The sequence below is a fragment of the Myotis yumanensis genome, unplaced genomic scaffold (assembly GCF_028538775.1).
Source record: "Myotis yumanensis isolate MYYU_CA2020_CCGP unplaced genomic scaffold, mMyoYum1.0.hap1 SCAF_17, whole genome shotgun sequence".
In the NCBI taxonomy this organism is placed as follows: domain Eukaryota; kingdom Metazoa; phylum Chordata; class Mammalia; order Chiroptera; family Vespertilionidae; genus Myotis; species Myotis yumanensis.
The window spans coordinates 34,766,535-34,791,953 of record NW_027223768.1 but is presented as its reverse complement, the minus strand read 5'-3'; the positions used below and the strand labels follow the sequence as shown (position 1 = coordinate 34,791,953).

Below are 25,419 nucleotides of genomic sequence, written 5' to 3'. Positions count from 1 at the left end.
CTCCCCCAAAACTGAGTCCGTGGCATCCCAGGACACGTGCAGACCCAAGTACAGCTCAGCGTCCGTCTCATCTGATGAGCCGCACAACCATGCCCCCCCCAAAACACACACACACACACACAGCACCCATCCGGATGAAACCTTGGGGCCTCCTCTGGCCCCAGCCCACATCCTCTCTATGTCCGCCAGCCGCCACAGACCAAGAGGCTGTCCCACCCATGTCTGCCCGAAAGCCGGCCTTCTTGCTGTGTAACCCAGAGGAGCCGTTCGGCTGGGCTGCAGAGCAGAAGCTGGCCTGAGGGGCGGAGCAGGTTCAAGCCCACCCCACCGGGCTGGGCGCTGACCGGCCTGCAGGACACTGTCTAGGAGTTGGGGCGTCTCCTTTCTGCAGACATGAGGGGACATGCAAAATCACTCCACCAACTTCTTCCCGATTTGGTTCTTCGGAACCAAATTCAAACAATTGCTCTTACTCCTGACATCTCACAAACGGACCCTCCTCCCCACGCCTCGCTCATGCCATCATACCAGGCACCGAGCAGGCAGGCGAGTGGGAACCCGAGGGTCGAGGCGTGCCTGCCCCCTGTCCCAGCCCCTCCCGGAGGATGCAGGCCCTCCCTCTGTCCACATCCCACTCTGAGGGCCTCTCCATGCAGCCATGCAGTCATGCAGCGGCAGAGGCAGCAGGGCCAAGGTCTTCAGGCTGAAGATTAAGGGCCAGATTCCCTCAGGGCCAGGCTGAGAGCTCACACACCCACCTTTCCTCAGAGGGCAGGACAGTCAGTGCCAGGGCTGGGCCTCAGGGAACCCACTGCCAGTGCAAGAGCCTGCGGACACCACGGGGTGCGGGGAGGGAGGGAGCACGAGAGGGGGCTGAGGAGGGACCCGGCTGCACAGGTCCCCTGCCCCCCATGGGGACTAAGAAGGTCCCCAAGCCTCAGGACCTCCTCCAGCGGAGGCCACCTACCTTCCTCACTGAGGCCTCTCGACCACGGTCCTGCTCCTGCCCACACCCACCCTGCCTGCCACGTGGCCCCACCAGGCCACCATAGACCCCCGTCCTCCCAGAGGGGCGTGGAGTGGTCCTGTCCCAGGTGGTGGTTCCTGTCGTAGGCAGAGTCCCCCTCCCCTCTGAGACCCGAGGGAGGGCAGCAGGTGGGGAGGGTTGCTGAGCAGCACCTGCTTGGGGTGCCCCGTGGGTCCTCGCCAGGTGCTCTCCGGAACAGCTGGTGTCTAGACGTGACTGTGCGTCCTGGTGCCCTCCTCTGGGGTGGTGTGCGTGCTGGGCTTGCCCAGGCCCCCGCACCTGGGGGCTGAAGAGGAAGAAGGCACCTGCCCAGGAGATGTGGGAGGCTGTCAGCGTCCTAAACCCGTGTGCGTGCAGCCCCCGCGTGGTGACTGTGTAGAAGGGAGCCTGACACAGCCAGCACAGCGTCTGTGGACACATGTCTGTTCCCCCACTTCCCCCCCCACCCCCGACTCTCACCATGGGCCAGGAATGGTGCTAACTGCACCAGAGTCCCTTGAGGTGGCTACCCCTTCTCACCCCCATGCTGCAGACTGAGGCTCAGAGACTCTAAGTAATGAACACAGTCGCCAGGGCTGTGCTAGCTCATCAGCTCCAAGGGGGTTGGTTGAGGGCCGCCCCGCTAATCTGTGCTGTGCTGCGGGGTGGGGCTGGGGGCATGAGGGCTCAGGCGGTGCTCATCGCCTTAAGATAAATCACTTCGTCTCTGCCCTCCACTGGACACCAAACTCCCCCTTTGTCTGTCCCCACCCGTCGGAAAGCAGCCCTTGGTGCTCACATCTCCCCCGGGGGTGGAGGGAGGCGGGTTCAGGGCCAGGAGCCGGGTGTCCCCAGTGGTAGCATTTAGGAGGCGTGTGTCTTTCATTTTCTGGCTGTTCTGTGCAGGGCCCTGAGCCCAGCGAACCCTGCTGTGTGCTAGAGTCCAGCTCTCAGTCTTCCTCCCCCCTCCCCCCACCTTCATTGTCCCCCAGGCCCTTTTTTCCCTGGGCCAGCAATCCAGCCAGCTCCCCCTGCAGCCTCTGAACCCCCAAGCAGCCCGCTCCCCCATGTGTTGGTGCCTCATAGGCCCAGCCCCCCTGATGGTTACAGCCTGTGCCCGCCTGTGCCAGCCTGTGCCTGCTCCCCTGTACGGGGCAGCTGGCCTGGGCCAGGCTTGGCTGGCTCGGGGCTCACAGGGCCCGCTCCGGGCCTGGCATAGCTCCACTCTGGCCTTGCTCCTGACAAAAAGGCCTCCCCCATCCTGAGCATTCCAGGATGTGTCACCGGGCAGATGGTGCGAGGAGAGGACTGGTCCGTGGAGCTCATGAGCACATCCTTGTGGTTCGCGGCTGGTCCATAAAGGCAGTTTTTGCTACTGTCTCCCAGCGCATAGCACAGCGCCTGGCACATGGCACTAAATGCTGGGAGGAAGTGGACACAGGGCAAGACTGGATGCCAACTGCCTCCCCTTCAGGGAGCAAGAAGCTGCAACCTTTGACCCAGACTCCGCGCATGTGTGTGTTCACACAGGCCTTGGCACACCGTGGGGCTCAGCGTACACCTGACAGCACTCTCTAGTACCTCTGGTGCAACCCAGGTGCTCCTCCCTCTCAGCCCCTGCCCAGCCCTTCCCGGTCTGTCCCTCAGGGGTGCCCGGGGACCCTGAGCTCTTAGGTGACTGACAAAGGTCTGGGTTAAGCTGAGTTTTAGGAAGAGCAGTAGAACTGGATTATTCACAAAGTATGATAATTACCTGTGGTGACATCATTCTGACCGCTGTCAGGGGAGGTGAGTGATCCAGGATCAGGCCTCCTTGTGGGTCACAGGAGGACAGGGCAGGGCTGGGTTCATGCCCCGTGCAGGCAGGGACACACACAGACACGTGCACAAACACATGGGCACACACACAAAGACCAGACATATCCAAACACAGACACACAGAGACACAGGCATATACATAGGGACACAAAGACCAGATCTCACATATCCACAGGGACACATAGGCACGACACACAGATACACACCAACATTACACACATGCACGCACGCACACGCACGCACACGCACAGCCACCCCACTCTCTCCAGCACTGCGGGAGCAGCAGTGGCTCCTGTCCCAGGGCCCCCAGCTCCCTGGTGGTCTGGCACACTCCGGGTAAAGCCTTGAGCCCAAGCCAGCACCCTGCCCCTCACTGAGCTCCCAGACTGGCAGACAAAGGGCAGGGATGAGCAAGCGATGATTGAGCCCCTTCTCTGTGCCCGGCTCGGGGATGTGCCACACTAGCGCTAAGGGGGTGTTTTCCAACGTTTTGGAACCATGGGACCCTTAGTTTAAAGCCGGCGTGGGGAACGTCCGGCTCTTGGGCGGTATAAGGCCCACAAAATCATTCAGTCTGGCCCTGCCAAGGCATTAGGGTGAGTGAATTAAATGTTTGATCAAATATAGCAGCTAATTTGTAAGTTGATAATTTTGTATGGCCCGTGAATGATGTTGTTAGAAATAGCCAAATGGCCCTTGGCAGAGATAAGTTCCCCACTCCTGGTTTAAAGGGAACCTTGTGGAGAAGTCCAGGAGATGAAGCAGATGTGAGTGAGGCTGCTCTGGCTGGAGCTGGGGAGGGTCTCAGCCCCTCCTCTCTCTGGCCCCATCCCTGCTGTGACCCTGACCCCATAACTTCCCCGGCAGGCACTCCAGTACCTCACTGAACACCAGAACAGCTCTGCAAAGTAATCTCCACTTTGCAGATGGGAAAACAGACCCCACAGGGGGAATCACTTGTCCGAGCTCACAAAGCCGATAGGAGATGAAGTCAATGTCACCGAATCCTGTTCATGGAGGCCAAAGCCTGGGCACTTCCCAGAGCCCCAGCGCCTCCCTGTTGGGAGAGCGCCCTGCTTTTGTGCAGCCTCTGGGGTCATACTTCCCGGTTCCTGTGCCCGGACCCCCTGTGACCCTAGAGACCCAAGTGTGTGTGGGGGAGAGAATGTGCGAGAGAGTGAGGGGTGAAGGTGAGTGTGAAGCAGGCAATGTGTGTGAGAATACATGTGAGAGAGTGTGTATAAAAGTGTACGAGAACCCTGGCTGGTCGCCCTGCTGGTTAGAGCATCGTCCTGATACGCCAAGGTTGCGGGTTCAATTCCCAGTCAGAGCACATACAAGAATTAACCAAGGAATGCATAAATAAATGGAACAACAAATCGATGACCCCCCCCCTCTCATCAATCGATAATTTTTTTTTTTAAAGTGTAAAAGAGTGTGTGAGGGTGAAAGTGTGTGCATGTGAGTGTGTGTATGAGGAAGAAAGAGTGTGAGTGTGTGAGTTTGTGAGAGGATGTGCGAGTTGGCCCCAGGTTGTTCTGGGGAGCGCTGGAGCCCAATCAGTTGTCTATTGAGCTCCACTGTGTGTGAGTGTGAGTGTGAGTGTGAGTGTGAGTGTGACAGTGATGTGCACAGGCTCCTGGAGGCACATAACACAGCTGTCCTCAAACAGCACCACACAAGTAAGCGCTGTTATGTGCCAGGCACTTCGCAAGGCTCAGGTGAGACCTGGAGACACGGTCCCTCCCCTTGGGGAGCTCACAGCCTTCTCTGAAGGCAGACTCGCCTCCTCGGCAGGGCCACGGCACAGTCAGGATGTGAGCTCAATTCCAACTGTGTGCTCGTGGGGCATGTTAGGGGCTTGGGTGAGCTTGAATGGGGCCATGAGGGATGCGGAGGCATGTGCCCGGCCTGGGAAGGGCATTTCAGAGGAGGGAGTCAACGACAAAGGCACAGAGATGGGTGTTGGGGGAAGGTCACGGGGCCAGAAGTGCTGAATTTCTCAGTTCAAGTCTGGAACTGAACGTGGCCAGGACAGGGAGGGGCAGGTAGTCCTGAGAGGTGGCCCCAGGCCCTTCCGGACCAAGGCAAGTGGGCATGAGGCTGGAGGTGGGCGGAGAAGGCTGAGGAGGGCTTGGGGACTCTCTGAGGAACACAGCGTGAAGTGAGGCAGGGAGGTACGGAGCGTGCTTTGGTTTGCAGACCCTGTGCTGACCTGGGCAGAGTTAGAGTCACCAGCACCTGCCTCCTCCCCCTGGCCACCCCCGCCCAGGGGACAGCTTCCAGGCCCTCAGCGCCCTGCGCTCTCTGCGAGCTCACAGGCTCAGAGCTGGAGGGGACCTTAGAGAGCACCCATTCTACAGATGAGGCACCAAGACCCAGGGGGACAGGTTTGCAGACTTTGAGTGGAAGAGCCCCAAGCCAGGCCCCCCCCCCTCTTTCCCCTCCCCCGCCACCCCAGAGCCCTCCCCCTGCTCTTAGGTGTCTGCCAGGGGCAGGCAGGGCAGAGGAGCAGACTGGCTGCCTGCTGGCTCCTGCGGCAGCTCAGACAGGGACCTGCGGGAGCCCAGTGCCCCAGGCACCCAAATAACCGAAAGCACTCCCCTGAGATGCCACACTCCCTCCAGAACCTGGAAAGCTGGCCCTGAGACGGGGAGTGGATGGAGAGGCTGGCCCTGACCTCACTTCTAGGGATGCGGCCCCATCGGTCAGACCGGCAGAGGGGGCTCTGACTTGTTCTCGGGCCCCCACCCTAGGGAACAGGTTGCCCTGAGCTCCCAAGATCTAGCCAAGACCCCGCTCACCTCCGGGAGCTGCACGAACGCTTTCAGCTCAGGCTTCCCTGGCCCATTCGCCCATGTGGCTGGGGCACCACTTACAGGGCCGTATGGCTCCACTGCACAAGACGTGAGGCCTTACCTGGGGACCCGGGGAGAGGGGGTGCATAGTGAGACCCCTCCACTAGAAGCAAGGCTGGGCCTGAGAGACAGCACAGCTCCCAGGGCGGCTCATTGCCCCCGCCCAGGCAGCCGTGGGGGACAGGGGCAGTGGGCCCCCATTACTAGAGAAAGATGTTACTAGTTCCCCAAGTCTGGGCCCGGGCCCTGTTCTCCTCAGGACCCACCCCAAGAGCTATTACAGGTGAGCCGGCAGCTGGCCCTGGCCTCCTGACCCCAGCTGGTCACTGTTTCCCCTCCTGAGGTCCCTGCTGGTCGAGGGGGTGGAGGAGGGTGGGGAGGGGGCAGGGTAGTGACTGAGCCAGACTCCCAGGGGGCCGTAGGAGGCACTCAGCAATGAAAGCTCCTTGGTAATAGCCAAGCCCCTTCCCCTGGGCCCTGGGGAGATGCGCGAGCGCTTGAGCAGTTCCGGCCTCTCCCAGGCAAGACCCAGACAGCCTGGAGCTCAGGCCCCCCCCCACCCCCTCCACCCCCGTCCTGCCTCCCCAGGTCCTGCTCAGCCTCCTGCCGCACTTTCCTCTCCTCTCCTCCACCTCGGCCTGGACAGCGCCATGGGGACTCGCTCCGGGAGGAAGTCGCAGTTGCTGCTGCTGCTGCTGCTGGCTGTGGCCCTCGTCGCCTCTCCAGGTAAGAGGGCCGTGTGGTCCCTGAAGCCCAGCGGGGTGGTTCTAGGGCTATGTCATTGCTATTATTGGAGCGATGACTACAGAAGTCACTGGCTCTGCGGGGCTTTAGCACTTAACGTTTCTGAGGCATTTCTCGGCTAGAATTTCCCCATTTATGGATCTTCCCTCCCTTGAGGTTAGGAGAGGGACTGAGTCTTTGCCCTGTGTAGGTGAAAGAAGCATGATCAGAGAGGGTGAAAGGCTTGCCCAGGGTCACCCAGCAGGATTAAGGCACAACCAGACCCCACAGCATCAGCCAGCAGTTGAGGCCTCGAAGGCTGCACTGCTCAGTAGAGTAGCCAATAGCCTCAGGACGATCAAAATGAAGAGAAATTCCATTTTAATCCTTTGAGTGCCAACCAATATCCTAGGAACTATGCTAAAATTGCCAAGGCATTTTTGCTGATTTTACAGCAGTTTAGGGAAAAAATTATGAATCACAAGTAAATGAAGTTACATATTCAAAAACTTAAGGAAACCTTTACTACATTGACATATTTAGCAATATCACCATCACTAATAAAAGAAGACTTAGAACTGGATGCCATTTTGAAGTTTTGATAGCGCTCCCGGCACTTTTGGCGAAAGACAGGAGGAGTGCGATCGCGCTCCCCGGCACTCTAGGGGTTAAGGTTAGCTCCTCAGTCATACTAGCCACACTTCAAGGGCTGATTGCCACAATGGACCGCAGCACAGATTACAGAACATTCCCGTGGCTGGAGGAAGTCCTACTGGGTGGTGCTGCTCTGGGGTCCCTGCCACGAGCAGGCAGGGGTCACACCACGAGGCTGGGAGGGCCCTGGGCACCTGCAGCCTGGCAGACCGCGTGGAGCAGGCTGTGGGGACCCAGGCAAAAGGCAAGAGGGACCCAAGCAGAGGCTCTCATGCCGGGGGTGCTGCGAAGTGGGGAGAGGGGAGGATGGGCTGATGGGAGGAGGAGGGGGGCGTGGAGAGGAGGGCAGTGTAGACTGAGAGGCCGGGGTAGCTGCACTCTGGAGAGGGTGCCAGAGACCCAGGCCATCTGATAGCTGGAGGATGCTTGGGCCACCTGGGGTTCGCTAGCCCCACCGCTGGCCTCTCTGCCCTGACCCCAGAAAGATTGCCCGTGCTCCCCATCCTCCTCTGTCCTCCTGGAGTCCCCGCCAGCTCAGGCTGCACCCACCCCTCCCTCAAGGCTGTAGCCACACATTCTAGGTTCTTGTGGCACCAGGGAAGGACATGGTCTCAGCATGTCCCAACGCCTCTCAGTCCTGCACCCGAGCCAGGGAGGCTGCTGGGAAACAGGAGTGACCCCAGGGCAGGAGGCGTCTCCCAGCCCCCGCCCCAGGCCTAGCTGCCTCAGAGGGCCCTCCTGGTCCCCAGGAGTTGCTGGGTTGGGGAGCCCTGGCTGAGGGAGCAGGAGACACCCACCCTGCAGAGAGCAGAGAGGGGCCTGGGCCGCTCAGCATTGCGCCCTCAGGGATAGCTCAGTGCTGGGACACCGTTATTGGAGGCAGGGGTGTGGGCAGCCCCCTGCGTCCTTAGACCCAGAGATGCAGGGAAGGCCACAGCAGAGGGGACCTGGTCTGCCACGTGGCAGAGCTCCAGAGACTGCAGTGGAACCTCCTGTGGCTGGTTCCCACCCTCCCAGGAAGGTGCCTGGGCCCCACCTCCTCGTGGCCCTGCCCCCTGCCCGGGGCTGCACCTGCTGCAGGGAAAGGCAGAGGGCTCCCTCCGGACTCACATCCCTCGCCCCTCACCTGTGCCTGGGGAGCAGAGTTACCAGGACAGGGAACCCTGCCTGCGTGTGTGTATGTGCCATGTGGGTGCACGTAAGGGAGTGCGTGCAGGTGAGGCGTGTGGGCACCTGCATCTGTAGACATCGGGTGAGGGTGTGCACACGCCTGCGTGCAAGGAGCAAGCTTTCCCAGGACGAGAGCCAGTCTGAAAGCATCCGTGCCCCTGGGCCCACTCAGCCGCCCCACCAGGGTTCCTGGAAGACAGAGTTACTGGAAGCTGCTGTTGAGCAAAATGGTTCCCAGCAGCCTGGCTGCCTCCGCCCCCCTCCCTCCCTCCCCACCCGGCCCCTCTCCGCAGTCCCAGCTGGGGCAGGGGTCCCTCCCCTCCACCACCATCATTAACTTGGGATTAAGTGGGGCCCTAGCCGCCATCTCCAAGGCCTGAGGCGGCAGTGAAGGGTGGTGATGGGTGGAGGGGGTGGGGGGTGGAGGATGCATTTCAGGGAGCCCTGCCTCCATCCTCATTCTGAGAGCTGCTTCACAGCTGCCCTCGCTCCCCGGGGTCCAGGCTGGGCCTCAGCTGTAGCATAGGGACCAAGCCCCCATCCCAGGAAGAGGGCTGACAGCTGGATGCGTTGGGCGAGGAGGCACTAATTGGTTCATGGAGACCCCACAGCCCATGACCCACCCAGGAGGGCCTGGAATCAGCTGCACTGAGGGTGGAGCAATTAGGGGTGGCCTGGCTCCTGCCTGACACCACGAAGGCGCATGAGCCTGGCCGCAGGAATCGGCACAGGGGCCACTCCCCACCCCTGAGGGAAGGCAGGTGCGACTCGCTCCCCCCTGTGCCCAGTCCCTGCCCTGGTGAGATGGACACGGCCCTGAGGTGCCCGTTTACTCAGCAAGTTCAGGAGACGGAGGTGCAGACCTGTATGCGCCACAGACTTGCCCCGTGACCCGAACATCATTCCCTCTTCTGCGCCTCTTTCTTTTTTCTTTTTTTCTTTTCTTTCCTTTTTGTTAATCCTCACCAGGGGATATTTTTCCATTGATTTTTAGAGCGAGTGGAAGGGAGGGGGAGAGACACAGAGAGAGAGGCATGGATGTGAAAGAGACACATCGATGGGTTGCCTCCTGCAGGCGCCCGGGGCCTGGGATCCAGCCTGCAACCCAGGTGGTAGGTGCCTTTGACCGGAATTGAACCCGGGACCCTTCCGTCCTCGGGCCGACGCTCTATCGCCTGAGCCAAACCAGCCAGGGCTGTGCCTCTCCTCTTGAGCTGTCACACTGGCATTGTACACAAATGCCCCCAAAGCAACGTGTACACCATCCACCCATCAGAAAGCCTTCCCCTCTCCTCAGGCCTCCCCCACCCCGCACTTGGGTCCAGCAGACGCCTGCTGAGCACACGCCTGTGCCAGGCTGAAGCCTCCCACAGACCCTGGGAGAGAGTTCACCGTCTCTCCATCGCACAGGTGGAGATGTTGGGCTCAGAAGGTTCTCGAACAGCTGGTAAGAAGCTCAGAACCAGGGCCCTTTCTCTCAGGACAACCTGCCCCAGGGACATATATTCCCTCTCCCCCTTTTGACCAGTGACTTCCCACACATCCTCCGAGGCCGACCTCACAGCCCGCAGACCAGCTTTTCCGAGAGATCCCGACTGCAGGCTCCTTGGGGAACAGGAGCTGTGTCTTACTCATGTTTGCAACACAATCTGTAGCCCAGTGCCAGGTATACAGCAGGTGCTCAATACCCGTGCAGGATGGGTGATCGACTGAACTAACTTGCCCTGATCGGGCCTGCCCACCCTATTTAAATTCAACTTTTAATTAATTACAATAGAATAAAATGAAGAATTCGGTTCCTCGGCAGCACTAGCTACATCTTGAGGCTCCATGGTGGCTTATGATGCCAGACTGGACGGTGCAGAAAACAGAACCCTCCCACCCTGTGAGAGTTCTCCTGGGCGGCACCGCCCCAGAGGCCGGGCTCCAGCCCAGTCCCTGAGGCCCTGTGTCCCCATCCGCAGCCGGGAGCTCGGCCCGGGGATCCCCGGCCACCTTCGGCCCTGTCTTTGAAGACCAGCCGCTCAGTCTGCTATTCCCAGAGGAGTCCACGGAGGAGAAGGTGACCCTGGCGTGCCGTGCCCGCGCCAGCCCTCCGGCCACCTACAGGTGAGACCCCACGTGGTGAGACCCCATGGTGGTGAGACCCACGTGGTGAGACCCACGTGGTGAGACCCACGGTGGTGAGACCTCATAGTGGTGAGACCCACATGGTGAGACCCCATGGTGGTGAGACCCCACGTGGTGAGACCCACGGTGGTGAGACCCCATGGTGGTGAGACCCACGTGGTGAGACCCCATGGTGGTGAGACCCCACGTGGTGAGACCCACGTGGTGAGACCCACATGGTGAGACCTCACAGTGTTGAGACCCTATGGTGGTGAGACCCCATGGTGGTGAGACCCCATGGTGGTGAGACCCCACGTGGTGAGACCCACGGTGGTGAGACCCCATGGTGGTGAGACCCACGTGGTGAGACCCACATGGTGAGACCTCACAGTGTTGAGACCCTATGGTGGTGAGACCCCATGGTGGTGAGACCCCATGGTGGTGAGACCCCACGTGGTGAGACCCACGGTGGTGAGACCCCATGGTGGTGAGACCCACGTGGTGAGACCCACATGGTGAGACCTCACATGGTGAGACCCACGTGGTGAGACCCCACGTGGTGAGACCTCGGGACGCTGTGCGGGCAGAACTCAGAAGGCCCTCCTCCCGCTGCAGGTGGAAGATGAACGGCACCGAGATGAAGCTGGAGCCAGGCTCCCGCCACCAGCTGGTGGGAGGCAACCTGGTCATCATGAGCCCCACCAAGGCCCAGGACGCTGGCGTCTACCAGTGCCTGGCCTCCAACCCCGTGGGCACCGTGGTCAGCAGGGAGGCCGTCCTGCGCTTCGGCTGTGAGACCAGACCCAAGGGGTGCCGGACATTCGGGGGGAAGGGGGGGCTGGGAGGAGTGTCCAGGAGAGGCAGGCGGCCGCGCTGGGAGGGCCCGGCGGGCGGGAGGACGGTGCCTGAGCGCGGCCTGGTCTTCCCTCCAGTCCTGCAGGAATTCTCCAAGGAGGAGCGGGACCCCGTGAAAGCCCACGCGGGCTGGGGAGTGATGCTGCCCTGTAACCCCCCTGCCCACTACCCAGGTGCGTCGGGCCCCGGCCCGTGGTTGGTTAGACAGAGGGCCCAGGGGAGTGCCAGCCGCTCGCAGAGGAGGGTGGATAGAAGGTGGTGAGTGGCGCCTGGAAGCTCACCCTGGGCCCTCAGCCTTAAGTGGTGGTTCCTTCATGGGCCCAACATTTCCTAGCACTGAGCCCTGCCTCCTCCTTCCGGCTGGGAGGTCCCTGCGGGCTGCTCCCTGTCAGGTGCACTGCGCTCCCCAGGGGCAGGGATAAAGGGCAATCTTCCCTCTAGGTCTCCCCTCCGCCCAGCTCAGCTCAGAGAACGGGCTCTCAGGACAGGGTCTGCAGACCCCCACCAGCACGTCGGGGTCCCACCCAGAGTCGCCTGTTAGCCCAACACCCCCTGGTGTCCTCATACTCCCCCCGTCCTAGGCCTGTCCTACCGCTGGCTCCTCAATGAGTTCCCCAACTTCATCCCGACGGACGGGCGGCACTTCGTGTCCCAGACCACAGGGAACCTGTACATCGCCCGGACCAACGCGTCGGACCTGGGCAACTACTCCTGCCTGGCCACCAGCCACATGGACTTCTCCACCAAGAGCGTCTTCAGCAAGTTTGCTCAGCTCAACCTGGCCGCTGAAGGTCAGGGTCGGCGGGCAGGCCGGCGGAGAGGGCTGAGGGGCAGCGGGTGTGGGGAAAGGGGTTTCCCTCAGAGGTTGTGAAGCAGCTCAAGGGCACAGGGTCTGGGGCCCAGACCACCGGGTCCTCCTGCTACAAGACCTCAGCCGCTCGGCCCAGGTCCCCACGGGGAAAGGGACTTAGGATGGAGTCGGCGCTGAGCTGGGCTGCGATCCTGGCACGGGAGCACCTGGCCCGGACCTCTAGCAGCCGACCTGCAAACCCTCTCGCCCCAGATCCCAGGCTCTTCGCGCCCAGCATCAAGGCCCGGTTCCCAGCGGAGACGTACGCGCTGCTGGGACAGCAGGTCACCCTGGAGTGCTTTGCCTTCGGGAAGTGAGTGGTGGAGGCGGGAGGGCGGGCAGGACACGGGTGACCCCAGAGAGAAAGCGGGGAGGCGGGGGCAGCACTCAGTCACCTTGGTGCCTCTCTCAGAGTCTCGCAGGGAGACAGGCCCACAGTTTGCAATGACCCCTCACCGAGCCCTAAACACCCGGCCTGCCTGGTTCAAGTCCCAACTCTGCCACTTGCTGGCTGGGGGACCTTGGGCAAATTACTTAACCTCTCTGTGCCTCCATTCCCTTATTTGCACATGGTGATAACAATAGTTCCTCCCTCACAGGGTCGTTATGAGGAGGCAGTGAGTTAATATACGTGAAGTGCTCAGGACAGAGCCTGGCATTTAGTAAGGCTTCTGTGGATGCTGACAGTTACCTTTCTATTTTATTTTTTTAATATATTTTTATTTATTTCAGGGAGGAATGGAGAGGGAGAGAGAGATAGAAACATCAATGATGAGAGAGGATCATTGATCAGCTGCCTCCAATAGCCCCCTACTGGGGATCGAGCCCACAATCCGGGCATGTGTCCTGACCAGGAATTGAACCCGGGACCTTTCAGTCTGCAGGCCGGCCCTCTATCCACTGAGCCAAACCGGCTAGGCCCTAGCCGCTAGGGCGACAGTTACCTTTTTAAAAACTGCGATAGAAATCATGCTCTCCCAGGAAAAGAATTCACTGGGACAGGCTATGCAAATATTGGGTGCTCAATAAATACCTGTAGAATGACTATCTCCTGGTATTTGAGGAAGCCCAGGCTGCCCCCTGCTTTGTGGAGAGCTATTGGGCTTCCAGGTAACCCAGATGTAAAGACTCACTGATACCTCTGTCCATTTTAGTATACAGGTTACTAACAACTAGAGGCCCTGTGGAAAGTAGAGGCCAGGCCCTGTTGAAGAGAGGAGGGGAGGGCCCATAAAGACCCAGGTCAAGGCCACTGTCGGCAAGGGCAGGCCCAGGAGAGGCACAGTGATCAGCAGAGGGTGGGGACGGGAGGGCCAGTCAGCTTCCGGTACAGACCACACAGAAGACCACATTCACGGATGCCACACTGCTCAGGGGTGTGGAGGGAGGAGGGAGCCCCCTCTTTGCCCCTCCCCTGTCTGTGCTCCAGGCTCACCTGGGAGAGGCCCTTCCCTCCCTCGGTTCTTTCCCAGGCCCCTGGTGAGTGTGCGCCTCCCCACCCCCACCTGCCCAGCATCCCAGGAGGACCTGAGGGTCTGGGTGTGGGGAGCTGCCTGCACAGGGGCGTCTGACTAGCTCAGTGCACCCCCCTGGCTTTGTCTCCCTGCCAGCCCTGTCCCCAGGATCAAGTGGCGCAAAGTGGATGGCTCCTTGTCCCCCCAGTGGGCCACCGCTGAGCCCACCCTGCAGATCCCCAGCGTCAGCTTCGAGGACGAAGGCACTTACGAGTGTGAGGCGGAGAACTCCAAGGGCCGAGACAGCGTCCAGGGCCGCATCATCGTGCAGGGTACGAGGACCCCTCTCCCCACCTGCACCCTGGTCTCCGACCGAGGCAGTCCATCCAAAAGCCAGGGAGGAGCCTGGGAGGCCCCTTGCTTAAGCCTCGGGCTCCAGGACTGCCCTGGGTGTGGGGACAGAAGAGGCTAGCGCCGTGGCCAGCTCAGCGCTTCAGCTGGTGTTACAGAAAACACGTGGAAGGCGTTAGGAAGATTTAAGTTGCTAAGACAGCCAGTGGCACGGGCTGCATGTGCCAACTTGCTGGAGCCGCTTCTCACCACCTCCCGGGATGCTGATGGCTCCCTCTGCTGTCTGGCGCAGGAACTGCAGCGCTGCAATCCCGGCCCATTCCATGAGCTGGAGGCTCCTCCCTGCTCAACCCCAACCTCTCTCTCCCTTGCTCCCCACAGCCCAGCCCGAGTGGCTCAAAGTGATCTCGGATATGGAGGCTGACATCGGGTCCAGCCTGCGTTGGGGCTGCGCAGCCGCCGGCAAGCCCCGGCCCACGGTGCGCTGGCTGCGGAATGGAGAGCCTCTGGCCTCCCAGGTAGCGGACTTGGGGCTTCCTCCCACACCCCTACCTCCCCGCCCCACCCCCACTTCTGGGCTAAAGAATGTTTCTAGGTGCTTCTTTCCATCCCAGAGTCACTTGGCCACAGGCTGGTCAACTGGATAGACTCCCGACTGGGGTCCAGGCACAACTCGGCCACCGAAACACCGTGTGGTCCTGAGAGGGTCACTTCGCGCCTCTGGCCTCGGTGCTGATGTACAGGGAGGCCCAGTGAATCAAGTCCTGAATTCCAGGCGACTCTGAGATAGGACCGGGCATATGAGCCCCTCCTCCAGGGAGCGGGCCCCTCCACCCCGCCTCCAGTGGTCCTGACGCCCCTACCCCACCCTGCGCCCCGCTCTTTTGCACAGACCCGGGTAGAGGTGCTGGCCGGGGACCTGCGGTTCTCCAAGCTGAGCCTGGACGACTCAGGCATGTACCAGTGTGTGGCAGAGAACAAGCATGGCACCATCTACGCCAGCGCTGAGCTGGCCGTGCAAGGTAAAGGGCCCAGGGAGGCTGGGGACACCCCCAGGGGGCACAGGTGGGGCGCAAGGAGTCGAAACGCAGCGTTTCTAAACACACAACACACCTGGCAGTTTTCCTTCGTTTTCCACCAGCTTCTGAGTAGAACTCAGGGATTTAAGAAAGGAGATGAGGTGGCTTGTTCTCTGTCTGGCACAATTTAAATGTTTGTTGCAATGAAAAATAATGGCAAAGTCATCGGAAACCAGAGCAATTAGATTAGTGTTTAGCCTGACCCTTCAGCTCTGTGTCTGTTTACTAATGTATAAAAAGTAGTCCTGCCCTCACACCGCTGTTGTAGGGATTCAATGAGATGACAGAAGTAAAGCATGAGGGACCTGCCCAAAGCATAACAGGTGCCCAGTAACTGTTGGCAGCTGCTCATATTCTTATTGTGTGACTTGAGCTCATGAAACTTTAGTCTTCTCATCTGTAAAATGGGCACAGTGATGCCTATCTCATAAGTTGTAGTGAGGCTTAAGGAAGGCTCATTCATTCATTCATTCATTCTACTAATATGTATTCAGTACCTCCTCAGATAAGGTCTCTGCCTCAAGTATCTTTCAATTCAGTAGAGAAAGAGGGCAAATAAACACAAAATCAAATCATTAAATAAGATCATTTCAGACAGCCATTAAAAATACAGACTTAAAAAATAGAGAAAAAAAAACAGACTAAAGGAAATCTGGTAGTGAGGTAGGAGGAGGGGGGCCGGGGAGATGGGATGGTCAAAGAAGACCTCTCTGAGGCAGTCGCTTTGAGGATGTGACCCGAGTGCTAAGAAGGAGCCGGCCATGTGAAGATCTGGGGGATTTCCAGTGCAAAGGTCCTGGGGCAGGAAAAAAGGTGGCATTTTCAAAGAACAGAAGTGGCCCAGGTGATTGGAGCACACTGAATGAGGGGCAGAGTGGGGTGAGATGGGGTTGGAGAGAGGGACTTAGCTGTGAGTCCCTGTGAGAAGCTGGACTTCATGCTGAGTGCCTAATTCACATTTAAAAAAAGATACCCCTGGCTGCTGGGCGGGAAAGAATTGCAGAAAAAAATACAGAAACAGGAAGACGGATGTGTGGGCCTTTTCACAGCCCAGCAGGAGGTGTGGGGCTGGTAGCAGCGTAGGGGCAGCGGGTGGTCGGAAGGGGTGGATTCCGGGTCTATTTTGGAAGTGGTGCTGAGGGTCACTCACGGACTGACCACGAAGGTACGTGAAGTGCTTAGCACACGCCCTGGGTGACTGTGGGGCGCTCCCCTGTCCTTCCAGCACTGGCCCCCGACTTCAGGCTGAATCCCGTACGGCGCCTGATCCCTGCAGCCCGCGGGGGAGAGGTCATGATCCCCTGCCAGCCCCGGGCAGCCCCGAAGGCCGTGGTGCTCTGGAGCAAAGGCACCGAGATCTTGGTCAACAGCAGCAGGTACTGCCCGCACCCCACCCCAAGCCTCTCCTGCTCCCCGGCATTCTCCCTGGAGCCGAGTCCCTTCCCCGGACCGTGTGTGCCCCCGGGGTGGCCACATCGGCTCTGTCCTGGCTGCAGAGTGACAGTCACTCCGGATGGCACCTTGATCATAAGAAACATCAGTCGGTCAGATGAAGGCAAATACACGTGCTTCGCTGAGAATTTCATGGGCAAAGCCAACAGCACGGGCATCCTGTCTGTGCGAGGTAAGGGTGTGGGGTGGCTGAGGGTGGTGGACTCGGCCACGGGGGCACCATCCCTCCTCACCACTGTGCCCTGGAGTCCCGCGTTCCTCCCAGCTTGGTTGTGAGACCACTCCAGGACCCGGGTTCATTTGGGACCACCCTCTCGCCCCCATCCAGGATGTAGTCCTGCCTCCCTCCCACACACTCCTGGGGCTGCTGGGAGGTCTGGGTATGTTGGCCACGCTGCCCCTCCTCATTCCTGGGGCTTAGGACAAACCTCTCCCCTCATCCACCCAGAGGCCTTGTTTTTCTTGGCAGATGCGACCAAGATCACCCTAGCCCCCTCCAGTGCCGACATCAACTTGGGCGACAACCTGACCCTGCAGTGCCACGCCTCCCACGACCCCACCATGGACCTCACCTTCATCTGGGCTTTGGACGACTTCCCCATCGACCCCGACAAGCCTGGGGGTCACTACCGGAGGGCCAGTGTGGTGAGGCCCGAGGCCGAAAGCCCAGAGCCCCTCCCTCCTTTGGGATAGACAGGGGGCCCGAGATGGCCTTGACCTCCCAAAGCCTTTCCCCTCTCCCTCGGGAACGCCAGCCAGGCAGACTCGCCCTCGGGTTCATAACCATCCTCCCTAGAGTGGCAGTTGCTTGGGTTCTCCGAAGCCTGTGCATTTAGGAGAGATTCGGGACAGGCCTGGAGGGCACTCGGCCACTCACTCCCACTGTTGTGATCCTGCCCCCCAATGCCAATGGCGTCAGTCACTTGGACCCTTGTTGACTGTCTCGTGTCACAGACTGTGTTTAGGCCCCGGGGGGACTAAGTGGGGAGGAGCTGATTCCTCCCACTGAACAGATGGGACTGAGATACAGCGGGGGCCGGAGCTGCGTCCCCTGACCTGCCCGCTCCCCGTCCCCTGTGTGCAGAAGGAGACGGTTGGAGACCTGACCATCCTGAACGCCCAGCTGCGCCACGGCGGGAAGTACACCTGCATGGCCCAGACGGTGGTGGACAGTGCATCCAAGGAGGCCACAGTCCTTGTCCGAGGTGACGGGGTTTCCCACTGCCACCCCCACCCCAACTCCCTCAGAGACCAGCTGGGCTATTCTCAGCTTTGCTCCCTAATTCCCCGCCTCTCCCTGAGCTGTGGGGAAGTGTTTCTGACAGAAGTTCGCTGAGCCGAACTTATCTGGTGGTTCCTCATAGACCCTAGATCAGGGGTTCTCAACCTGTGGGTCGCGACCCCTTTGGGAGTCGAACGACCCTTTCACAGGAGTCGCCTATGACCATCGGAAAACACATATATAATTACATATTGTTTTTGTGATTAATCACTATGCTTTAATTATGTTCAATTTGTAACAATAAAAATACATCCTGCATATCAGATATTTACATGACGATTCATAACAGTAGCAAAATTACAGTTATGAAGTAGCAACGAAAATAATTTTATGGTTGGGGGTCACCACAACATGAGGAACTGTATTAAAGGGTCGCAGCATTAGGAAGGTTGAGAACCCCTGCCCTAGGTGAATAGAATAGTCTTCCTCCAAAGCCAACACTTTAGAAAGCGTCCCCAACCACATCCCGAGAGTGGAGGACTTTGCTGAGGCCAGAAGTTTTCAGTGCTGGGAAGTCAGCGCACGTCCCTTTGTGAGGGTCTCCGTGACCCCTCCAGCCTTGGACACATCCCACCCATCACGCAAACCCCATTCCTCACTCTCCCCCCCAGAGCCTGTGTTTGTGGCGCCCTCTGCTGCCCCCACTTGGTACTTCACCAGCCCAAATTTGAGGTTGGCTCAAATTTGAAGCTGCCTAATTCTGACCCACAATGCTCTGACCTCTGGTGCAGGTCCCCCGGGTCCCCCAGGAGGCATGGTGGTAAGGGACATCGGCGACACCACTGTCCAGCTCAGCTGGAGCCGTGGCTTCGACAACCACAGCCCCATTGCCAAGTACACCCTGCAGGCTCGCACTCCGCCTGCAGGGAAGTGGAAGCAAGTTCGGACCAGTAAGCGTCCTGCACTCTCAGGATGGACAAGGCCTGGCTGTGTGCCAGCAGGGGAGGCAGGGGGCAGAGGGCTGGGGCTGAGCCTGGCGCTTCAAAGAGGAACAAGCTTGGGCCATCTGCCTGCAGAGAGCTCCCAGGCCAGTGGGGAGATGGTGGCACGTGGACAGCAGGAGCGTAGAGAGAGTTGAAGGAGGAGGCCCTCTGTCTGCACCCTGAGCACTGGCAGGAATGCTACTGGGGCAATGACTGCATGCACGGGGGGGTGGGGTGCCCACAACACCAGCAGAGGCTCCAGAGCGGGGAGGACTAGTTTTCTGGTCATTTCTGGAAGAGGTATTGAGTGCTCTGTATGTGTCAGGCCCCACCCGAGGGCTGGGCACAAAGAGGTGGGCCAGGCTCAGGCCCTGCCCTCCCCGTCCAGACCACCGACTCCTTCGTGCCTTGCAGATCCCGCCAACATCGAGGGCAACGCGGAGACCGCCCAGGTGCTGGGCCTCACACCCTGGATGGACTATGAGTTCCGGGTCATAGCCAGCAACATCCTGGGCACCGGGGAGCCCAGTGGGCCCTCCAGCAAAATCCGGACCAAGGAAGCAGGTCAGTCCTGGTGTCCCAAAGTGAAGTAACTTCAGGCACAGAAACTAGCCTTCCTCCAAGGGAGCCCCAGGCCAAGGGCAATTTGCAGAGTCCCAACCCTGCTGACCAGGCTTCAGACTCTAACGCAACATGAGATGACGCAGGCCAGGGCAGGGCCACTGCCCTGCACCCAGCCCTGTGCACTGACCACGGCCTGGCCAAGGCCCTCATTAAAACATGGGGCAACCTTACATCTCCATGTGAATCTACAATATCTCAAGACAAAAAGGGTTTTTTACTGGGAAAAAAACACACAACAAAGTTTGGAGAAGGGAAGGGTCACACTGGCAGAGTCTGGACTTGAACCCAGGACCCTGGGGTGCTGGGCAGATGTCCTCCCTGGAAGTGCACGAACTGCAGAAATCAGTTATGAGGAACGTGTGTGTGTGAGTGTGAGTGTGAATATATGACTGTGTGTGAGGGTGTGTGTGTGGACATGTGTGAGCAGGGGTGATTGTATATGAGTGTATGACTCTGCGTGTGTATGTATGTGTGTGTGTGTGTGTGTGTTGTGCAGGGGCCTCGGGAAGCAGCCAGTGTCTCCCAGTCCTCCGATGGTTCCTTGGGGAGCAGGAGAATGGCTGTCTGCCCACAGCCCTCCTGAAAGGCAGTGTCCGAATCTGAGTGGGGCAGGAGGGGAAGACAGGCTGGTCAGCATCTGCCGAGAGGCTCCTGCCTGCCCTCTGAGCCTTTCCCAGGCAAAGGCCCAGCACGAGAGCCCGTCCGTCCACCAGCCCCAGGCAGGGTCCCAGGACTGGAAACCTACCCCTGGCAGTGGGGCAGGGAAAGACCCGAGAAAGAGGCAGGACACTGCCTGGCAGTTAACAGAGTTTACGAAGGGAAACAACATGGGCGTGGTCTTGCGGCTGCAGGATGAAGTGGATATTCTGTGCCACCTGCCGGCACCAGAGGTAGATGGGTAAACGGGGGAGTAGTCACAGGTACTAACTAGGCTCTACAGGTACAGGTGCGGGAAATTACTCTCCCTCTTGACCAGGTCAGGACAAGGGCCTAGTCCAGGAACCAGCAGGAAGCAGGAGGAGTGCTGATTCATGTCAGAATAGGCATCATGCCGTCTCTATGAGGGTTTTGGAAGGACCCTTTGGCTTGAAGGACAGACAGTGGACACGTCCTAGAGCAATCTCTCGTCCCCAGAGCCCTGGGGCCCTGGCCGGGCAGCACGGAACCAGGACCCTGCCTCCCCTTCTCCTGCCCCACAGGCCTGCCCCCTGGAGGTGTAGTGAGGGTCTGCCTCCTCGTACCCTTCCACATAGTTTCCTGGGTGCCCCGGGCTGACTCCGGGCCGTTTCTGCAACCATTCCACCGCTTTGACTGGGACCCCCCTGAGTACGGAACTCCAGGGGCACGTGGATGGGGCTTCCGGCAGGGCCAGGTGGGTGGGGGGCAGTCTCCTCACTCTGGCGCCCCAAGAGTTCATGAGCACAGAGGCCACTGTGACGCAGAGGAAAGATGAGGGGCTTTGGGACCAGAACTGAGTGCACGTTCTAGCTGTGCCATTTCGCTCTGTGACCTTAAGCAAGTCGCTTAACCGCACTGGGCCTTAGTCCTTCCGCCCTGAAAAGGGACAATGACACCCAGCTCGCAGGACCAGATGGGCACTGTGTTTAAGTGCTCCTTGCAGGAGACAAGGCCCCAAGCTATGGTCATCAAACCAAGAGATAAGACTCTAATGGCCGGATCATCTGCAGAAATATTTTGGTCCTCAGCCAAGTTACCCCCTGTCACGCTTCATGAGCTGATGAACTATATCCTTGTTTTCCTATCAGCCTTGTTGAATGATAGAGACAATTGGGAAATTAATTCTGCCACAAAAGAAAAAAGTAAAACACCCTGCAACCCAAAATAAATGTTTTTTGTGTCAACTGCATTCTGAATTACTCATTCCCCTGAATTTAAAGCACACTGGAGCTGGTCTCTTATTTAGTTTCAGCGACAGGAGGGAAGGAGGCAATGATCATTGATGGAATACACACACACACACATACACACAGAAACACACACAGACACACACACAGAAACACACACAGACGCACACAGAGACACAGAAACACACAGACACACACAGAGAGACACACACACACACAGAAACACACACAGACACACACAGAAACACACAGACACACACAGAGAGACACACACAGAAACACACACACAGACACAGACACAGATAAACACACACAGACACACACACACTCGCCACTGTCATTTTTAATCTTATTCTCTTTACAGCCCTTTGAGAGGAACCGAATCCTCCTCTTACAGAGGGAGAATCAGGCACAGAGAGGTTAAGTAACTTGCTCAGGGAAGCACAGCTAGTAAATGGCAGAGGTGGGATTTGATCTTAGGTCTGCCTGACTCCAGGGCCCACGTCCAGAGGGACCGTTAGAGGACAAAACCAGGGCCCATCTGAAGGGGGGCCCCCACCCTAGCTCACTTCACAGGCTTGGGCTCAGGGCTCTTGTTCCCTCGCTGCCCACTCACCAGCCCATTAACATCTGTGTCCCTTGGTCCCCACAGCCCCCTTCGTGGCACCCTCCGGGCTCAGCGGAGGCGGGGGAGCCCCTGGCGAGCTCATTGTCAACTGGACGGTAAGCGCTTGGACAGAGGCAAACCGTGCCTCCAGTTCTCTGGGGGGACAAGTCCTCCCCACCCCCCCACACCCCCCCCAGTCCTGGCTCTCCTCTGGGCTGGGCCGCTGCAGGGAGAACCCAGACAGAGCCGCTGTCCAGTCCCGCAGCCGCCTCCTCTCCCTCCCCTGCACCCGCGGCTCCCGCAGGAGCACCTCCTGGTGAAGGTTGGGTAGGGACGCAGGATGGGCAGGGAACGCACCCACGGCCCTCACCCGTGCCACGCTCTTGCCCCTCAGCCCATGTCACGCGAGTACCAGAACGGAGACGGCTTCGGCTACCTGCTGTCCTTCCGCAGGCAGGGCAGCGCCGGCTGGCAGAGCGCGCGGGTGCCCGGCGCCGACGCCCAGTTCTTCGTCTACAGCAACGAGAGCATCCGGCCCTACACGCCCTTCGAGGTCAAGATCCGCAGCTACAACCGCCGTGGGGACGGGCCGGAGAGCCTCACTGCCCTCGTGTACTCGGCGGAGGAAGGTGGGTGACCCGGGCCCACCCTCTGCCCCCCCATCGCGGCTGCTACTCCCCCCTCCGTCCCGCAGTGGGGTGGAGAGGACGCGGGGTGCCCGCGGGGAAGACTCCCCCCTCCGTCCCGCAGTGGGGGGCAGAGGACGCGGGGTGCCCGCGGGGAAGACTCCCCCCTCCGTCCCGCAGTGGGGGGCAGAGGACGCGGGGTGCCCGCGGGGAAGACTCCCCCCTCCGTCCCGCAGTGGGGGGCAGAGGACGCGGGGTGCCCGCAGGGAAGGCAGGCCTGGGGCTCTAAGCCGCTGGCCTCCTTTCCAGCCCTTGCCACCTGGTCTCCCCTCAGGCCTGGGAAGGAGAGGGAGACCCTTGGGGCCCCCGTGGCCTTGGTCCTGGACCCTGGGCCCTAAAGTTGTTAGCAGGGGCCGTCGGGGTTGGTGGCTGCTCTGTAGGACGCGAGGAGGCCCTGGAACCCAAACCCCTTCTGTATCGGTCCCCAGAGCCCAGGGTGGCCCCGACCAAGGTCTGGGCCAAGGGGGTCTCCTCCTCAGAGATGAACGTGACCTGGGAAGCGGTGCCGCAGGACACGAACGGGGTCCTCCAGGGCTACGAGGTGAGCACTGACCTGCGGCCTGGGAGAGGGAGGAGGCTGGGGTTGAAGGTTGGGGGAGCGCGCCCAGCCGGCGGGGCTCAGTGGCTGAGCGTCGACCTGTGAACCAGGGGGTCGCACGGTTCGCTTGCAGGTCGGGGCACATGCCGGGGTTGCGGGCTTGGTCCCCGGTGTGGGGCGCGCGACGGGAGGCCGATCGGTGGTTCTCTCTCTCCCTCTCCCTCCTTGGAGCACTCATTCACTCACCTGGCAAACAGCGCCCAGTCTGTGCAGCACAGTGAATGCAGCTGTAGCTGAGACCCAGTGGCTGGTGCCCACGGGGAAGACAGGCCTGTAGACAGCCTTGAGATGCTAGGCCAGCAGCTGCACTGGAGCTACGGGAGCCTAGAGAGGAGGGGCCTAGGGCAGGAGGGGTCTAGGAGAGGAGGGGTCTAGGAGAGGAGGGGCCTAGGGCAGGAGGGGTCTAGGAGAGGAGGGGTCTAGGAGAGGAGGGGCCTAGGGCAGGAGGGGTCTAGGAGAGGAGGAGCCTAGGAGAGGTGGGGCCTAGGGGAGGAGGGGCCTAGGGCAGGAGGGGCCTAGGGGAGAAGGAGGGTGGAGGGGCCTAGGAGAGGAGGGGCCTAGGGGAGGCGGGGCCTAGGGGAGGAGGGGCCTAGGGGAGGCGGGGCCTAGGGGAGGAGGGGCCTAGGGCAGGAGGGGTCTAGGAGAGGAGGAGCCTAGGAGAGGTGGGGCCTAGGGGAGGAGGGGCCTAGGGCAGGAGGGGTCTAGGAGAGGAGGAGCCTAGGAGAGGAGGGGCCTAGGGCAGGAGGGGTCTAGGAGAGGAGGAGCCTAGGAGAGGTGGGGCCTAGGGGAGGAGGGGCCTAGGGCAGGAGGGGCCTAGGGGAGAAGGAGGGTGGAGGGGCCTAGGAGAGGAGGGGCCTAGGGCAGGAGGGGTCTAGGAGAGGAGGGGTCTAGGAGAGGAGGGGCCTAGGGCAGGAGGGGTCTAGGAGAGGAGGGGCCTAGGGGAGAAGGAGGGTGGAGGGGCCTAGGAGAGGAGGGGCCTAGGGCAGGAGGGGTCTAGGAGAGGAGGGGTCTAGGAGAGGAGGGGCCTAGGGCAGGAGGGGTCTAGGAGAGGAGGAGCCTAGGAGAGGTGGGGCCTAGGGGAGGAGGGGCCTAGGGCAGGAGGGGCCTGGGAGAGGAGGGGCCTAGGGGAGGAGGGGCCTAGGGGAGAAGGAGGGTGGAGGGGCCTAGGAGAGGAGGAGCCTAGGGGAGGCGGGGCCTAGGGGAGGAGGGGCCTAGGGGAGGAGGGGTCTAGGGGAGGCGGGGCCTAGGGGAGGAGGAGGGTGGAGGGGCCTAGGAGAGGAGGGGCCTAGGGGAGGCGGGGCCTAGGGGAGGAGGGGCCTAGGGGAGGAGGGGTCTAGGGGAGGCGGGGCCTAGGGGAGGAGGGGCCTAGGAGAGGAGGGGCCTAGGGGAGGCGGGGCCTAGGGGAGGAGGGGCCTAGGGGAGGAGGGGTCTAGGGGAGGCGGGGCCTAGGAGAGGAGGGGCCTAGGGCAGGAGGGGTCTAGGAGAGGAGGAGCCTAGGAGAGGTGGGGCCTAGAAGAGGAGGGGCCTAGGAGAGGAGGGGCCTAGGGGAGGCAGGGCCTAGGAGAGGAGGGGCCTAGGGCAGGAGGGGTCTAGGAGAGGAGGAGCCTAGGAGAGGTGGGGCCTAGAAGAGGAGGGGCCTAGGGGAGGAGGGGCCTGGGAGAGGAGGGGCCTAGGGGAGGAGGGGCCTAGGGGAGAAGGAGGGTGGAGGGGCCTAGGAGAGGAGGGGCCTAGGGGAGGAGGGACTTAGGGGAGGAGGGGCCTAGGGGAGGAGGGGCTTAGGGGAGGAGGGGCCTGGGAGAGGAGGGGCCTAGGAGAGGCGGGGCCTAGGAGAGGAGGGGCCTAGGGGAGGAGGGACTTAGGGGAGGAGGGGCCTAGGGGAGGAGGAGGGTGGAGGGGCCTAGGAGAGGAGAGGCCTAGGGGAGGAGGAGGGTGGAGGGGCCTAGGGGAGGAGGAGGGTGAAGGGGCCTAGGAGAGGAGGGGCCTAGGGGAGGAGGAGGGTGGAGGGGCCTAGGGGAGGAGGGGCTTAGGGGAGGAGGGGCCTAGGGGAGGAGGAGCCTAGGGGAGAAGGAGGGTGGAGGGGCCTAGGAGAGGAGGGGCCTAGGGGAGGAGGGGCCTAGGGGAGGAGGGGCCTAGGGGAGGAGGGGTCTAGGAGAGGAGGAGCCTAGGGGAGGAGGGGCCTAGGAGAGGAGGGGCCTAGGGGAGGAGGGGCCTAGGGGAGGAGGGGCCTAGGAGAGGAGGGGCCTAGGAGAGGAGGAGGATGGAAGGGCCTAGGCCGGGATGGGCAAACTGCGCTGGAGCCACATGCGGCTCTTTGGCCCCTTGAGTGTGGCTCTTCCTACGCCTTAGGAGTACCCTAATTAAGTTAACAATGTACCTACCTATATAGTTTAAGTTTAAAAAATTTGGCTCTCAAAAGAAATTTCAATTGTTGTACTGTTGATATTTGGCTCTGTTG

At 60.4% G+C, this 25,419-nt stretch overlaps 1 protein-coding gene across 3 annotated transcripts in view; it reads left to right on the top strand.

Annotated features, from left to right (window-relative positions):
- Positions 1-25,419, top strand: part of CNTN2 (contactin 2) — a 34,914-nt gene that overhangs the window by 2,936 nt on the left and 6,559 nt on the right. Inside the window, exons 2-19 of one of the 3 annotated variants that reach the window (XM_070396468.1) lie at positions 6,271-6,408; positions 10,194-10,338; positions 10,954-11,129; positions 11,271-11,366; positions 11,775-11,984; positions 12,257-12,356; positions 13,654-13,829; positions 14,230-14,366; positions 14,741-14,870; positions 16,153-16,303; positions 16,424-16,551; positions 16,849-17,024; positions 17,464-17,584; positions 18,393-18,551; positions 18,999-19,148; positions 21,726-21,796; positions 22,075-22,309; positions 22,795-22,907. In XM_070396468.1, coding sequence (XP_070252569.1) covers positions 6,333-6,408; positions 10,194-10,338; positions 10,954-11,129; positions 11,271-11,366; positions 11,775-11,984; positions 12,257-12,356; positions 13,654-13,829; positions 14,230-14,366; positions 14,741-14,870; positions 16,153-16,303; positions 16,424-16,551; positions 16,849-17,024; positions 17,464-17,584; positions 18,393-18,551; positions 18,999-19,148; positions 21,726-21,796; positions 22,075-22,309; positions 22,795-22,907 — 2,550 coding nt within the window. In that variant the 5' untranslated portion in view covers positions 6,271-6,332. Of the gene's footprint in view, positions 1-6,270; positions 6,409-9,594; positions 9,677-10,193; positions 10,339-10,953; positions 11,130-11,270; positions 11,367-11,774; positions 11,985-12,256; positions 12,357-13,653; positions 13,830-14,229; positions 14,367-14,740; positions 14,871-16,152; positions 16,304-16,423; positions 16,552-16,848; positions 17,025-17,463; positions 17,585-18,392; positions 18,552-18,998; positions 19,149-21,725; positions 21,797-22,074; positions 22,310-22,794; positions 22,908-25,419 lie in introns of those variants that run through there. The other 2 variants (XM_070396469.1, XM_070396470.1) reach the window with 2 other exon arrangements.